At 36.6% G+C, this 15,165-nt stretch overlaps 1 protein-coding gene across 2 annotated transcripts in view; it reads left to right on the top strand.

The window, feature by feature from the left end:
- Positions 1-15,165, top strand: part of NCAM2 (neural cell adhesion molecule 2) — a 564,637-nt gene that overhangs the window by 333,845 nt on the left and 215,627 nt on the right. For both annotated transcript variants that reach the window (XM_002684635.7, XM_024993808.2), the window contains exons 3-5: positions 1,672-1,878; positions 4,015-4,158; positions 12,269-12,406. In XM_002684635.7, coding sequence (XP_002684681.3) covers positions 1,672-1,878; positions 4,015-4,158; positions 12,269-12,406 — 489 coding nt within the window. The remainder of the gene's footprint in view (positions 1-1,671; positions 1,879-4,014; positions 4,159-12,268; positions 12,407-15,165) is intronic.

Raw genomic sequence — 15,165 nt, 5'->3', positions numbered from 1 at the left:
TGTATTTCTCATATATAAAGTAATGCACATTTAAATGATTCCTTTGTAACTTCCTGATGGAAGAAGAGGGAATTAAAACAAGTACCTCCCCCAGATGAGTTACCCTGTAACTACTACGGTTTTATGGCTCTGTTTAGAAAAACTGAATATAACATAACTAAAATCATTCACGATTTAACTAAACTTCTTTCATACTTTTTTCTTCATCATTTCTAATTTGATATAGGAAGGAAGATAATTTGTTTCTAAAGCCATTTTGGGGGGAAAAGAGAAGGAGAGGGAACAATTTTCTTCAAAAAGGTCCCAAAAGATGTTAGTTAACTTTATGCATTTTCCCCCGAAACTTTTCAGTTAATAGTGCATGCTGCTTCCACAAATTATCTCACAAGCAATTAGGTGAAATACATCCTTTTGGTGTCTAAAAGTAAACATGGGAAGCTTCAGCTTTTACGGAGAGGATAATAACCTAGATTCTGAATTGGAAAACTTAAATAAATGTTTACCCTGTAATGATTTGGCTGTAATTGCCTACCACCATAAGTATCGTTTCAATACATTCTAATTATCATATGATTAAATAGTTAACAGTTTTAGAATCAACTGATGAAATTACTCATTTCAGTTGGAAAAAGAGAAGATTAGGGATTCATTTGAAAAATAGTCATTGGCCTTATCTATGCAAGTTTAACAACTTGAGAGATTAATTCAAAATTCTGTTAACAAAAGCCAAAGTTTATTTTATAGAAGATTTACATTTTTATGAGCTCTGCTGTATGGCAGGGACAGTGCTATTTCCTGACTCTATCAGAAAGAATTGAGCAGATGAAAGTATGTTCATAATCGTGTTTCAATTTGGATTATGTCTACTGGAGATGGCTCAGTGGGTAAACAATCTGCCTGCCAATGCAGGAGACACAGGAGATGTGGGTTCAGTTACTGGGTTGGGAAGGGCTCCTGGAGAAGGAAATGGCAACCCACTCCATTATTCTTGCCCAGGAAATACCATAGACAGAGGAGCCTGGTGGGCTACAGTCCATGGGATCTTAAAGAGTCGGACGCAAACAGGCACACACACGTCTATCAAATGGAATGTTATTTGGACTCAGTTGCCTAGCCAGTTTCAGTACTTAGATATAATAATCATAATCCATAGATCACTGTGGTAAAGTTTACACTATGCAAGTGCTAAGTCGCTTCAGTAGTGTCCAGCTGTTTGCAACCCTATGGACTGTAGCCCACCAGGCTTCTCTGTCCATGGGATTCTCCAGGCAAGAATACTGGAGTGGGTTGCCATGCCCTCCTCCAGGGAATCTTCCTGACCCAGGGACTGAACCTCGACTCCTCCATTGCAGGTGGATTCTTTAGCACTGAGCCGTCTGGGAAGCCCCAAAGTTTACTCTTATCATAGCTTAAATACCATACTGGAAAACCCATTTCCTATGGGTTTTGCTTACTCAGACTAGATTTAATCCTCAGTGTTGGATAAATAAGGATGAACATGTGTGCTAGCATTTGTGTTTACTTTCAATTTTGTAAGATTTTCAGATTTTGAGTATTCTGTTTACATTTTTTTTCTAGATTGTTAAAGTTGTTACATAATAGTAAATGCCAATATCAAAACAAACACTTGAAACATATTTTCAAGCATTTCTTTTCTATGGCTCTCTGCAGCAATTGGTGAACCTGAGAGTATAGATTGGTATAATCCTCAAGGGGAGAAGATAATTTCAACACAGAGGGTATCAGTGCAAAAGGAAGGTATTAGATCAAGATTAACCATCTACAATGCAAATATAGAAGATGCAGGGATATATCGTTGCCAAGCAACAGATGCCAAAGGACAGACACAAGAAGCTACAGTCGTTTTGGAAATTTACCGTAAGTCATGTATTTATGTTTTATTGATTGAAATTATAAATTCTTATAAAAATTCAAATTGAAATGCACTTAACAATAGAAGCTAGTACTCATTGAGAACTAACTATGTGCTGGACAGTGTAATAATAAGACTTTTACATATATCAGCTTATTTATGTTTTACCATAGTACGTCTCTAAAATAAGACAGATAAAAGGTTACAGTGGATTATAAACATGTAGATGGAGCCAAATCTATTGGGTAAATAATAGAGATGAAAATGTTTTAGTTTTCTGATGCCATTAAGAATCTGTTAGGTAATAGATAACAGTTTATTTAGTGTTACAGAACTTATTAGGAATGCTTTTTTCACTTTAAAAGCTCATGACTAGAGAAAATATCCTGTGTGACAGCAGGGAACAGTCAAGAATGAGAACTGGGGAAGGATAAGTTGACAGACTTTAGGTAGGAGAAAAAGTTGAAAACTCATATAAAGAAGAAAAATTTCTAACCAGATTCTTAGCTCCAGGTGTTTTCATTAACAAGGTGTTCTACGCTTAGACCTCATTTTATGACTTGAAATTGATTAATTCCTCATTCCTACTTTTAGGAATCCTTAACCTGTTTAGGCGGAGAACGCAATGGCACCCCACTCCAGTACTCTTGCCTGGAAAATCCCATGGATGGAGGAGCCTAGTAGGTTGCAATCCATGGGGTCGCTAAGAGTCAGACATGACTGAGCGACTTCACTTTCACTTTTCACTTTCATGCATTGGAGGAGGAAATGGCAACCCACTCCAGTGTTCTTGCTTGGAGAATCCCAGAGATGGTGGAGCCTGGTGGGCTGCTGTCTATGGGGTCGCACAGAGTCGGACACGACTGAAGTGACTTAGCAGTAGCAGTAGCAACCTGTTTAGGAAAACTGAAGATCATTGATTCCCTGGTTTTGAAACCAGGTTCCATCACTTAATTCTGTGGTCCTGAGCAATTGGGTACCCTCTCTATTTTCAATTTCCATTTATAAAATGGGTATAATAGTAGTACTTACATCATACATAGAGTTGCTTTGAGGACTACATTAATTCATGCACAATGTGCCTAGAATATTACTGTGCAATTAATTTGTGGTAGTTAGCATTTATACCAATGAAAAACTATAAAAGTTTTAGAATGCTAGCTCATAGGTCATGTCTTCCTTACAGCTGTGTTGAAAAAAGGGCCAAAAGTGTGCCATAGTCATACTTCCTCTTAAGATGACAACAATCTGTTGGAACATTGTTGTCCTCATTTGTCCTGATTTGACCTTTTTTTCCCTCCTGTTAGTTTCTAAACCCCTCAAAGAAAGATGTTTTACTTCTTTATATGCCCATTTGCTGTACTAATTTCATAAATTACAAAAGACTAAATTGAAAACATCATTTCATAGACTAGTATCTGGAAAAAACTGTCATTTGAAATGATACAAAGGAAAATTCCTGGTGTTTAGTAAGAACAGTGAATTACCTTTGTGAAAATTTCTCATTAAGCATAAATATCCACATCCATGCATTCATTTGATACACTTATGGATGTCTACTATATGGCAGACAATATTCTAATTCCTAAAGACTCATTAGTGACTAAAACAGAAAATGTCACTGGCCACTTGGTGCTAACATTTTAGAAGGTAGAAACAGGAGACAAAAAGTAAGCTAAAACTAATGTATAAATGCTAGATATATATGTTATAGAATCCTATAGGGAAGACATTAAGTAGTTTAGAAATAAAGGGTGATGACTATTTTGTATGTGGAGACTGGGCAAGAATTTGATGGAATTTAAGAGAGTGCAAATGCCCCAGAATGAAACCAAGTCTGGAGTGTTCAAGGAAGTGCCTGGAGTAGAGATTAGGAGGAGAGAAGAAAAATTGGGATCAAAAATTATGAGATAGACTCCAGTTCATATAGGACCTCATATAGCACTGTAAAGACTTTGGACTTTATTCTCAGTGAGGTGGGAATTTATTGGGTAGGAGAATCAGATGGTCTGGTAAAGTTTTAAATGATCTAGATTTACCTAATTATTTTATTACAGCATCCATAAACAATAATTCTGAAATATGTTATTGAGGGGGATGAGCAATAATATTTCTTTGGTTTGTTTTACTTTCTTATACAGAAAAACTCACTTTCAGAGAAGTGGTATCTCCTCAAGAGTTCAAACAAGGAGAGAATGCAGAAGTGGTTTGCCGAGTCAGCAGCTCACCCGCACCTGTCGTCAGCTGGTTATATCATAATGAGGAAGTCACCGCTATATCCGACAGTTAGTATTTTGGTAACTCCCTAAGTTATATGTTCTAACAATATTGCAATTTTTTTAAGGAGACTGAATCTGCTTGAGTAAATATAGCAATTGGATTGACCCTAAGTATCAAACAATTGTTTAGGGAACATCAGAGCTCTAAACTAGGGGTTGGCAAACTATGGCCCTAGGCTCAATTCAACCCCTCTGCTGTTTTATTAAGGTGTTATGGAGATGCAGCCAAACCCAATTGTTACATATGGTCTGTGGCTGCTTTGGAACAAAGTTGAGCAACTGTGACACAGATGGTTTGGCCCACAATAGTTACTTTCTGGAGATGACAGAAAAAGTTTCCTGACCTCTGCTCCAGTCAAGAAAAATGTATATACAAACAGTTCAAGAATGTGAAAATGATAGTCACTCAGTTGTGTCCAACTCTTTGTGACCCATGGACTGTATGTAGTCTGCCAGGCTTCTCCATCCGTGGAATTCTCCAGGCAAGAAAACTAGATGGTGGGTTGCCATTCCCTGAGTGAGGATCTTCCTCAATTGAACAGGGGTCTCCTGCATTGCAGGCAGATTCCTTTCCATTTGAGCCACCAGGAAAGCCCAAGTTCAAGGATACTGAATAAATAAAGGAATCTGTCCTGATCTATTGAAAGTCTACATTTTATAATTCAGACTTGATCCCCCTATTAGTTTTTCTGGCACTGTTCTTTCAAAGATACCTACATATTCTAAATATTATGGTAAGATACATGTGGATAATTGTGAGAAAAGTACATTCATTCCAATTGTCTTCATGATTTTGATTCAGACCGAGCTAAAATTCCAGAATAATATGACATCTGGAATTGAATGCATAATTTCCTTACATTATGCTATTTTACCATTGTGAATTGGGAGTATTTTCAATTTAGAATATTTTTCATGGCACCTGCATTACAGAGAGGTACAAAATAATTGAGTCTTTTAAAATATTCAGTACTTTCTATCTGGGATGTCTTTGTTTTATGTTTCTAAGAAATGAAACTTCTACAGCATAAAGAAGAGAAAATAGATAGCTTCTCTTTTTGAATATGTACAGATAATATTTCATGATCACTATTGTCAATTTATTTTTTAATTTTAGAGAATTTTTCTGGGTGTGGCATTTTCACTGCTTGTTAGTTACTGACTAAAACTTTTTTTCTAGTGTCATAAGTCAATGAGACATATATTTATTTTCAGATAACTGCTTTAGATTTTACTAATGAAATTGCATGAGTAGACTGTATATTTTTTGCTTTTTTTCCCTCAATAATAAAGGAAGCAATACATTTATAGCAGTTAAATGACATTGTCTAAACATTTTCAGATAACTTAATCTTAGGCTTCAAGTATACATATTTATATCATACATTTTAATTATAAAAGGTTTTGAAAATGAGTTTGTTTGTTTGTTTTAATACACACAAGGGAAAACACTCAAAGCGAAGACTGATGTTCAAGTATACTACTGATGGAGGGCTGATGCTTCTATGCTATACTTATACATTTTCCCAGTACCCCATGATGAAATGATGTGAGGCTGGATTTCCATCATGGCTCCACACTTTCCTTGGCTTTTGAACTGTGGTGTTGGAGAAGACTCTTGAGAGTCCCTTGGACTGCAAGGGGATACAGCCAGTCAATCCTAAAGGAGATCAGTCCTGACTGTTCATTGGAAGGACTGATGCTGAAGCTAAAATTCCAATACTTTGCTAACCTGATGCAAAGAACTGACTCAGTAGAAAAGGCGCTGATGCTTGGAAAGATTGAAGGCGGCAGGAGAAGGGGATGACAGAGGATGAGATGGTTGGATGGCATCACTGACATGATGGACATGAGTTTGAATAGGCTCTGGGAGTTGGTGATGGACAGGGAGGCCTGGTTTGCTACAGTCCCTGGGGGTCGCAAAGAGCCAGACAGGATTGAGTGACTAAACTAACTTAACTGAAAGCTTTGAACAGCTTTTCTAACTGCTCTGTACATAATTCATATTCTTAATCTTAAATAATAAATTATCATATCCTTTTTTAAATTTTTTGAAATATTTTTAATTGGAGGGTAATTATTTTACACTGTTATGTTGGTTTCTGCCTTACACACAATATGATTCAGCCACTATTGTTATTCAGTCATTAAGTCATGTCTGATTCTTTGTAACCCCATAGACTGCAGCATGGCAGACATCCCTGTCCTTCACTCTCTCCCAGAGTTTGCTGAAACTCACGTCCATTGAGTCGGTAATGCCATGCAACTATCTCATCCTCTGTTGTCCCCTTCTCCTCGTGGCTTCAGTCTTTCCCAACATCAGGATCTTTTCCAATAAGTTGGCTCTTTGCATCAGGTGGCCAAAGTATTGGAGCTTCAGCTTTAGCGTCAGTCCTTCTAATGAATACTTAGGGTTGATTTCCTGTAGAATTGACTCATTGGATCTCCTTGCTGTCCAAGGGACTCTCAAGAGTCTTCTCCAGCATCACACTTAGAAAGCATCAATTCTTTGGTGTCCAACCTTCTCTACGGTCCATAAGTATGTGTGTGTATGTATATGTATATCACCCCTATTATATGCATTTTGAAGAATGTTGAGAATTTTAAATAAAACAGACATATATAAATATTTGTTAAGTGAATGAAGAAATATTAACTTTATATCAGTAAATATATTTAACTCAGTAATATTATTTAACTCAGTAAATAATGTCTGTTTTTCTTGTTCCTTCTCATTAGTTGTTATTTCTTGGGAATGAGTTAAACATAGAAACTTAACACTGAGTTTCAGGGAAAACAATGTAGAATTTTTTTTTTTTTAAGTTGTAAAATTTGTTTTTACTTTGGAATATAAGGGATGTAGGGGAATTGTGAAGATGGACACACTTTTCTAATCTTTTAATATTTAAGAAACTTGCCACATACTTCATTATTGAACAGTTTTTACATTTATACTGAATTTATAAGAATATTCTTCAGATTTTTATATATGTATGATTCTTTTAACAAAACCAATGAAATAAATTTAGATTTATAATCATGAATGGAACATATATGGGGATTTAGAATAATGCAATGTGTCCAGATAACTTTCTGAAGCCTTAACTTGGCACAGGAGTAAAGTTTAAAGTATCCATATGAAACAATGAAGGTTTGGAAATGTTGATTTATTAACCATGCTTTTGATAGCAGCTGTTTGACAAATATGCAGAAGTAATACTTTCCAGACTACTTGAAGTGAAGATGTTCCATGTTGTTTGTTGAAAGAAATCCATAAGAGAATCCAAGCATTTAGGTAGTAAAGTGATAGTGTCACATTTTGTTAGAAAGTTGAATATGTTGACTTTTAGTGTCAACCCTGATGGAAGGGTACATTATCGGAGTTGCCCATTCATTCTTAACCATTTTGAAAGCTATCTCTGAAACTTCCTATATGCTTTAAACATTTTCTAATAAAGTACCAGTTTTGCATCAAAAGCTATGGATAAAATCATCTTGCTCAGAAAAAAAAAATATGAAATCTACTCCCAGTATATTAATAAAAAGTCATTCAACAGTTATTTTGCACTTATCTATTGTCCTAAGTGATGGTGATTCATAGTTAAAAAGATGAACTAATCTAGTGCCCTTAATATGTTAGTACTCTAGTAAAAGTATCAGTGGATGAATTGTGAACACAAGATTGTTGAGGTATATGATAGGGAAAGTGCGGTGATAGAGGATGATAAGGAAAGAGCACTTGAATCAGTTAGGGCAGAGGGAAGTATCCAAAATGCCTGCTGACAGTAAAAAGCAACCTTTAAAGATGAAAAGGTATTAACCAGCTAAAGACTGGTGGGGACTTTTCAAATGGAGAGAACACCATATGCAGTAGCTCAGAGGTGAAAGCATGAGTGGCATGTTCCAGAACTGAATTAAGTTCATTATAACTAAACTTTACAAATAAGTGCAACTAGAATACTTATAATAACAGATAAATACAACTAGGATTTGTAAGTAAAGACTAATAGGAAAGGAATCTGGAAGAGAAGGTTGAGCCATTTCAACATGGCCTTGACATCTCTATTGAGGCTTTTAGAATTTATCCAAAGGTGACATCACTAGAGGGTTTTAATTAAGACAGTGACATGAGCTAATATGTATTTAGAAGGACATTAGTGTTTCAGTGAGGAAAATGAATTGGATGAGAGTCAAGGCAAAGCTTCAGGCAAAGAGAGTTGCTCAAATCTGAAGGAAATAATTGCTGAGGGAAAAGGAAATTTTAGACTAAGAAGTGATAAAGGGAGAAGTGATAGGATATGGATTTAATTGGATATGCAGATTGAGGGTACTGCAGAAATCAAAGATGATTCAAAGAATTTGCCTTCGGCATCTAGCTCAATATAAAGACCTCTAAAGACAGAGTTGGGGAGTGATTTTAGGTGGAGATAACCAAATTTTGCACATACTGAAATTGAATTATTTACAGTTCTTCTAAGTGTATATATCTAGATGACTGAAACAATTGTGGAATCACAGGGATCATCTGGTCTGAAGAAAAACTGTGAATCATCAAAATATTGATTGAAGGCATAAGAGTAGATGTGACAAACCATTCAGTTGCTGTAGAATGAGCAGAAAAGGGGACTTATAAAATAACCTGCTTAAAGAAACATAAAGCAGACACCTTATTGAATATTATGATTTCCTTTATTTCCTTTCTGCAATAATGAATGTTTGGAAGTCTGTAAATGAAATAAATAGATCGTCTTTAATAGTTAAATACTCCCAATATCCAATTACTCATGAATGACTCAAGTAGTGCTTTCTTCAAACATCTTTTGTTCAGTTCAGTTCAGTCACTCAGTTGTGTCTGACTCTTTATGACCACATGGCCTGCAGCGTGCCAGACTTCCGTGTCCATCACCAAATTCCAGATCTTGCTCAGACTCACGTCCATCGAGTCAGTAATGTAATCCAACCATCTCATCCTCTGCCATCCCTTTCTCCTCCTGCCATCAATCTTTCCCAGCATCAGGGTCTTTTCTAATGAGTAGGCTCTTTACATCAGGTGGTCAAAGTATTGGAGCTTTAGCTTCATCATCAGTCCTTCCTATGAATAGTCAGGACTAATTTCCTTTAGGATTGAATGGTCTGATCTCCTTGCAGTCCAAGGGACTCTCAAAGAGTCTTCTCCAACTTTACAGTTCAAAAGCATCAATTCTATGGCACTCAGCTTTCTTTATGGTCCAACTCTCACATCCATACATGACTACTGGAGAAACCATAGCTTTGACTAGATGGCCCTTTCTTGGCAAAGTAATGTCTCTGCCTTTTAATATGCTGTCTAGGTTGGTCATAGCTTTTCTTCCAAGGAGCAAACGTCTTTTAATTTCATGGCTGCAGTCATCATCTGCAGTGATTTTGGAGCCCAAGAAAATAAAGTCTGTCACTGTTTCCATTGTTTCCCCAACTATTTGGCGTGAAGTGATGGGACCAGATACCATGATCTTAGTTTTTTGAATGTTGAGTTGTAGACCAGCTTTTTCACTCTCCTCTTTCACTTTCATTAAGAGGTTCTTTAGTTCCTGTTGCTTTCTGCCATAAGGGTGGTGTCATCTGCATATCTGAGGTTATTAATATTTCTCCCACAATCTTGATTCTAGCTTGTGCTTCATCCAGCTCAGCATTATGCTTGATATACTACTCTGCATGTAAGTTAAATAAGCAGGGTGACAATATACAGCCTTGACATACTCCTTTCCCTATGTGGAACCAGTCCATTGTTCCATGTCTGGTTCTAACTGTTGCTTCTTGACCGGCATACAGATTTCTATGGAGCCAGATGAGGTGGTCTGGTATTCCCATCTCTTTAAGAATTTTCCATAGTTTATTGTGATCCACACAGTCAAAGGCTTTAGCATATTCAGTGAAGCAGAAGTAGATGTTTTTCTGAAATTCTCTTGCTTTTCCTATGATCCAACAGATGATGGCAATTTGATCTCTTGTTCCTCTGCCTTTTCTAAATCCAGCTTGAACATTTGGGAGTTCACAGTTCACGTACTGTTGAAGCCTCTCTTGGAGAATTTTGAGCATTACCTTACTAGCATATAAGATGAGTGCAATTGTGTGGTAGTTTGAGCATTCTTTGGAATTGACTTTCTTTGTGATTGTAATGAAACCTGACCTTTTCCAGTCCTGTGGCCACTGCTGAGTTTTCCAAATTTGCTGGCATGTTGAGTGCAGCACTTTTACAGCATCATCTTTCAGGGTTTGAAATAGCTCAACTGGAATTCCATCACCTCCACTAGCTTTGTTCATAGTGATGCTTCCTAAGGCCCACTTGACTTCATATTCTAGGATGTCTGGCTCTAGGTGAGTGATCACACCATTGTGGTTGTCTGGGTCATTAGCATCTATTTTGTATAGGTCTCATTCTAATTTCCAGCAACACACTTGAATAGAATATTTTTTAAATTTGCTTTGGAATGTCATGATGTTTTAGGAGTTCTGAGTTCCTCCAGTCCTTACTATAAATTGTATTTCCTGCCGATTGCCTTTCTTTCTCTTCAGTCTCTTCTTTGGTGAGAAAATTTCCCAGGAAAAAGCATCTGTATAAACATTTTTGTATGTCATCTCAAGGTCAACCAAAAGATGAAATAGATGTTTTGGGAATGTTTAAACCTTCTGAACTGAAAATTATATATATGTAGCTTAATAATTGGTATTTTCTCTCTGAGGCAGCTTCAGAATCTCCAAATTTTCTTTCCTTATTACCTGTCTTTTAGACAATCAATTACCACATTCTTACCTGTTTTAATATAGTCTAATAATTTCCTTATTTGTATTTAAAGCCCAAACTTCTACTATGACTTAAGGAATTGCTATGAAAAATGAACACGAAATATGAATGGCTTCATATCACAGCAGTTTCTTACTCATGTGAAGGCCAATGGGTTGTAGGATGAGAGACAAGCATTGAACCCATTGCATTCATTCAGTGATCCAGGTTGAGGGATGCTGGGAGATTACTTTCTCATGTGACTTCTTTGTTTGTCCTAACATGTCTATTAAGCCAGCAAATGGGGGAAGAGTAATAAATACTGGAAGAGCCCCCAGAAATACTCTTTAACAGTATATATCCATAAGTGGGTATCTTAAAGATATTTCTGCCTTACCAAAAGGTCTAAGCGGGTCAAGGATGTGTTTCTCTTATCCATCCATGTGCTCAAATACAGTACTTAGCAAACATCATGTCTGATGTTATCTATGAATGAATTAACTACTGAAATTTAGAATACTGCCTTTATAACATGTTTCAAAATAGAACAGGATATAATAATGTTCTTTACTTGATAACAAGGGAAAAGTTCTTAAGACTGCAACAAAATCATGATGAGTAAAACTTAAGACCAGGCATTATGGAAAATACGGTCAGGCTGAGATGCTGCTTAGGCTAGCCAGAGTACTTCAAGCAATCACCTAATGCATGCCCGATAACAGCTATTTTTGTACATATGCATGTGCATACACTCACACATAAAATGGAATCTTGAGATAAAGGTAACGAAGTCTAATGTATTCCTTCCTAAAATGGATTATCTTGGATCTAGAAAAAAATATTTCAAATAAATCTGAGATATGATCATTTTATATGTCCTCTACCTGACTTGAATAGTATTATATATTTAGCTTCCTCCTCAGGATATGTGCAATTATTGGTTTAATTATTGTGTGAGGAAGGATATTCAATCAATTCTCTAACCCATTTCCATCCCCAAGTTGCTATATATTTGCAGTCAAAATATCTTCTTGTCTGTAATATCTAATCCCTCAGCTTTGTTCTTTTGTGTATTTTTTCTGCATTCAGAGTACCAAGGGGAAAATAATAGCTTAACCATTTTATGTGGAAATAAACTCTTGAATGTATTTTCACAAAAAGGTGTAACAAGGCAGTTGTAGAGTGGAAAAATCGAAGTCATGAAATTACATTTTACTTTCAAATTGAAATTTGTTTGTTGATGAAAAGTTGGATAGTGTCAGACAAGTACCATATTTTAATACTTAGCAATTTAGAGCATGCTGGACTCTGCCTTCAATTACTGATATCATTTCCTCTTCTTTGCTTACTTTCCAGGTCGGTTCGCTATGTTAGCCAACAATAATCTGCAGATTCTCAACATCAATAAAAGTGATGAAGGTATATACAGGTGTGAAGGAAGAGTGGAGGCTAGGGGAGAAATTGACTTCCGTGATATCATTGTTATTGTTAATGGTAAGCAGAGAATAATTTGTATGCATTTTATTGTTGCATTTAGCAAAATGTTTATTAAAAGGGCAACACAGCACTTAAGACTGATAAACCTCTGCTATCCCTGGAGGAAGTTGCCTCACCTATAATATAGAGTCTGTGGTTGCACTATAGCCTCAAGGGCAAGCATGCATGCTAAGTCGCTTCAGTTGTGCCTGACTGTTTGCGACCCTATGAACTGTAGCCCACCAGTCATCTCTAACCATGAGATTCTCTAGACAAGAATACTGGAATAGATTGTGGGTTGGCATGCCCTCCTCTAAGGGATCTTCCCAAGCCAGGGATTGAACCCTCGTCTCTTATGTCTCCTTCATTGGCAGGCAGGTTCTTTACCTCTATGCCACTTGGAAAGCCCCTCAAGGGCAAGATCTGTGACTTATTTAATATTGTTATCCTCTTTTACAAAGAGTCTATTAGGGAGTAGTTGCCTTTTGCTGGTTTTATAGTTGTTGAAAGAATGTCAAATGAAATATAGTAAAGGGCTTACTTGCTTAAACTAATCTAATTAACAGTATTTACAGGTTTTCCCTAATGTATAATTAAATGCATTGTTAACCTTTGGAATCTTAATGGACATTAATAACTAAATTTTTGACATCTCTTCCTCCAAATTTGGCTTCTTTTACTATACTGCCTGCTTGCATTAACATACTATTCTGTGAGGCCAGTAATATGTTAATGTTATCCTAATTATCTCCACTTTGCGAATCGAATGGGTCACCAAGGTGCACACTGTATTTCTTTAACATCTATCAAATATACACTACTTTTCCAATCATGCTTTCCATAAGAGTGCTGCCCTTTCCAATTTTTATTAAATTTTTCTTGAGTGACCACTATTTGTTTTCTCTGCTCTTAATCTTACAATTTCAACTTTTCTATCTTACCAACCTTCCAATACTTAAAATTATTAGTATTTCCCTTTACTTTCAAGACAAAATCAGAAACATTCTTCATGGCATAGGAAGCTGTGCCTATGCTTCCTATAGGAAGCTGATCATCAGCTACCTTCCCTAATCATTCAGTCTGGGTAACCTGTGCTTTAGCTAAATGGAAATTCTATTAGTAACACTACACAAATGTACTTTGATTTGTTCTTCTGAACAAATTCCGGTCTTTTAAACTGAGTTAGAAACAACCATCATCACATAATCTATTACCAAAATGTAACTTCTTCCTTTTGGAATGGACAGAATATGAATTTAAAGAGTTAGCCGTGAGTTTTCTATCACTTGGGACTGGGAGACTGAAAAATTAATCAATGTCTTCTTCCCTATCCTATGCTCCTTCCACCGTGAGCTATCTCTCCCCCCACCCCTTTTTTTTTTTTTTTTTTAAGAGATTTGGAAACAACACCAGGAATAGATCAAAAAGAGTTACTTGGTTTTTCCTTTCCTGGAGTAAAAGTAGTTTAACCACAGATTTCATGCTGAAAGATAAAAAGAATATTAAATCAATGATTTTTTTCTCTTATTCCGTAAATGTATAATTAATTGATATTTAGGATACCTAGGTTCCCTCCTCAGAGAAGGCAATGGCACCCCACTCCAGTACTCTTGCCTGGAAAATCCCATGGACAGATGAGCCTGGTGGGCTGCAGTCCATGGGGTCTCGAAGAGTCAGACACGACTGAGCGACTTTGCTTTCACTTTTCACTTTCCTGCATTGGAGAAGGAAACGGCAACCCACTCCAATGTTCTTGCCTGGAGAATCCCAGGGACGGGGGAGCCTGGTGGGCTGCCATCTGTGGGGTCACACAGAGTCGGACAAGACTGAAGGGACTTAGCAGCAGCAGCAGCAGCAGCAGCAGCAGCAGGTTCCCTCCCTGGGTTGGAAAGATCTCCTGGAGAAGGGAATGGCTACCCACTCCAGTATTCTTGCCTGGAGAATTCCATGGACCGAGGAGCCTGGCAGGCTTCAGTCCATGCAGTCACAAAGAGTCAAACACAACTGAGTGACTGGCATTTTCACTTTCAATTTCATGGATAAAATAATGGAATAGACCAGAAAACTAGGGAAGTAGGTAGAAACTGCACATGCTCTAGGGTGAGGCCAAAGTGCCAGGCCTTTCAAGAGAAGATTTTCAGAGCTTTTTTTTTTTTTTTTTTTCTGATGTGTAAAGTCTATTATTTATTGAGACTACTATAGTCAGTGGAGGTTTTGAGGAAGATTTTAGTGAAGATGAAGAATAATTGTTTAAATACGGAAATGTGTACTATGTTTGTATCCCTATATATTAATATATATCTATATTTTTGTATTTTTATTTATGAGCATTTCTAATACTTTTCTCTCTTTATTATATACAATCAGCAAAGGTAACTTAAGTGGTTATTTAGTTTCTTAATTAGTTGACTTAACTGTCTACCATGCTTTGTTTCTGAAAGAATTTAAGGTAGGAAATTTTGTGTTTTTTGTCATTGGCAAGACCTTGTGCTCAGTATATTCTTATGAAAATGGGGGTTACAACAATAGTTAAGACATTTACATTTACATTTACAATAGTAAAGTTTTTTAAAAAGGATTAAGTTTATAGGAAGCACTATATAAATATGTACTATGATTGTATGTTATATATGTGTGTGTGTGTATGCTGAGGCTTAGTCATGTCTGACTCTTTGTGACACCATGGACTGTAGCCCACCTGACTCCTCTGTCCATGGGGTTATCCCAGCAAAAATACTGGAGTGGGTTGACCTTTCCTCTTCCAGGGGATCTTCCGG

This window comes from Bos taurus, chromosome 1 (genome assembly GCF_002263795.3).
Source record: "Bos taurus isolate L1 Dominette 01449 registration number 42190680 breed Hereford chromosome 1, ARS-UCD2.0, whole genome shotgun sequence".
Classification (NCBI taxonomy): domain Eukaryota; kingdom Metazoa; phylum Chordata; class Mammalia; order Artiodactyla; family Bovidae; genus Bos; species Bos taurus.
Note: the sequence above shows the minus strand (reverse complement) of the source record. Positions and strands in the feature narration are given on the sequence as shown.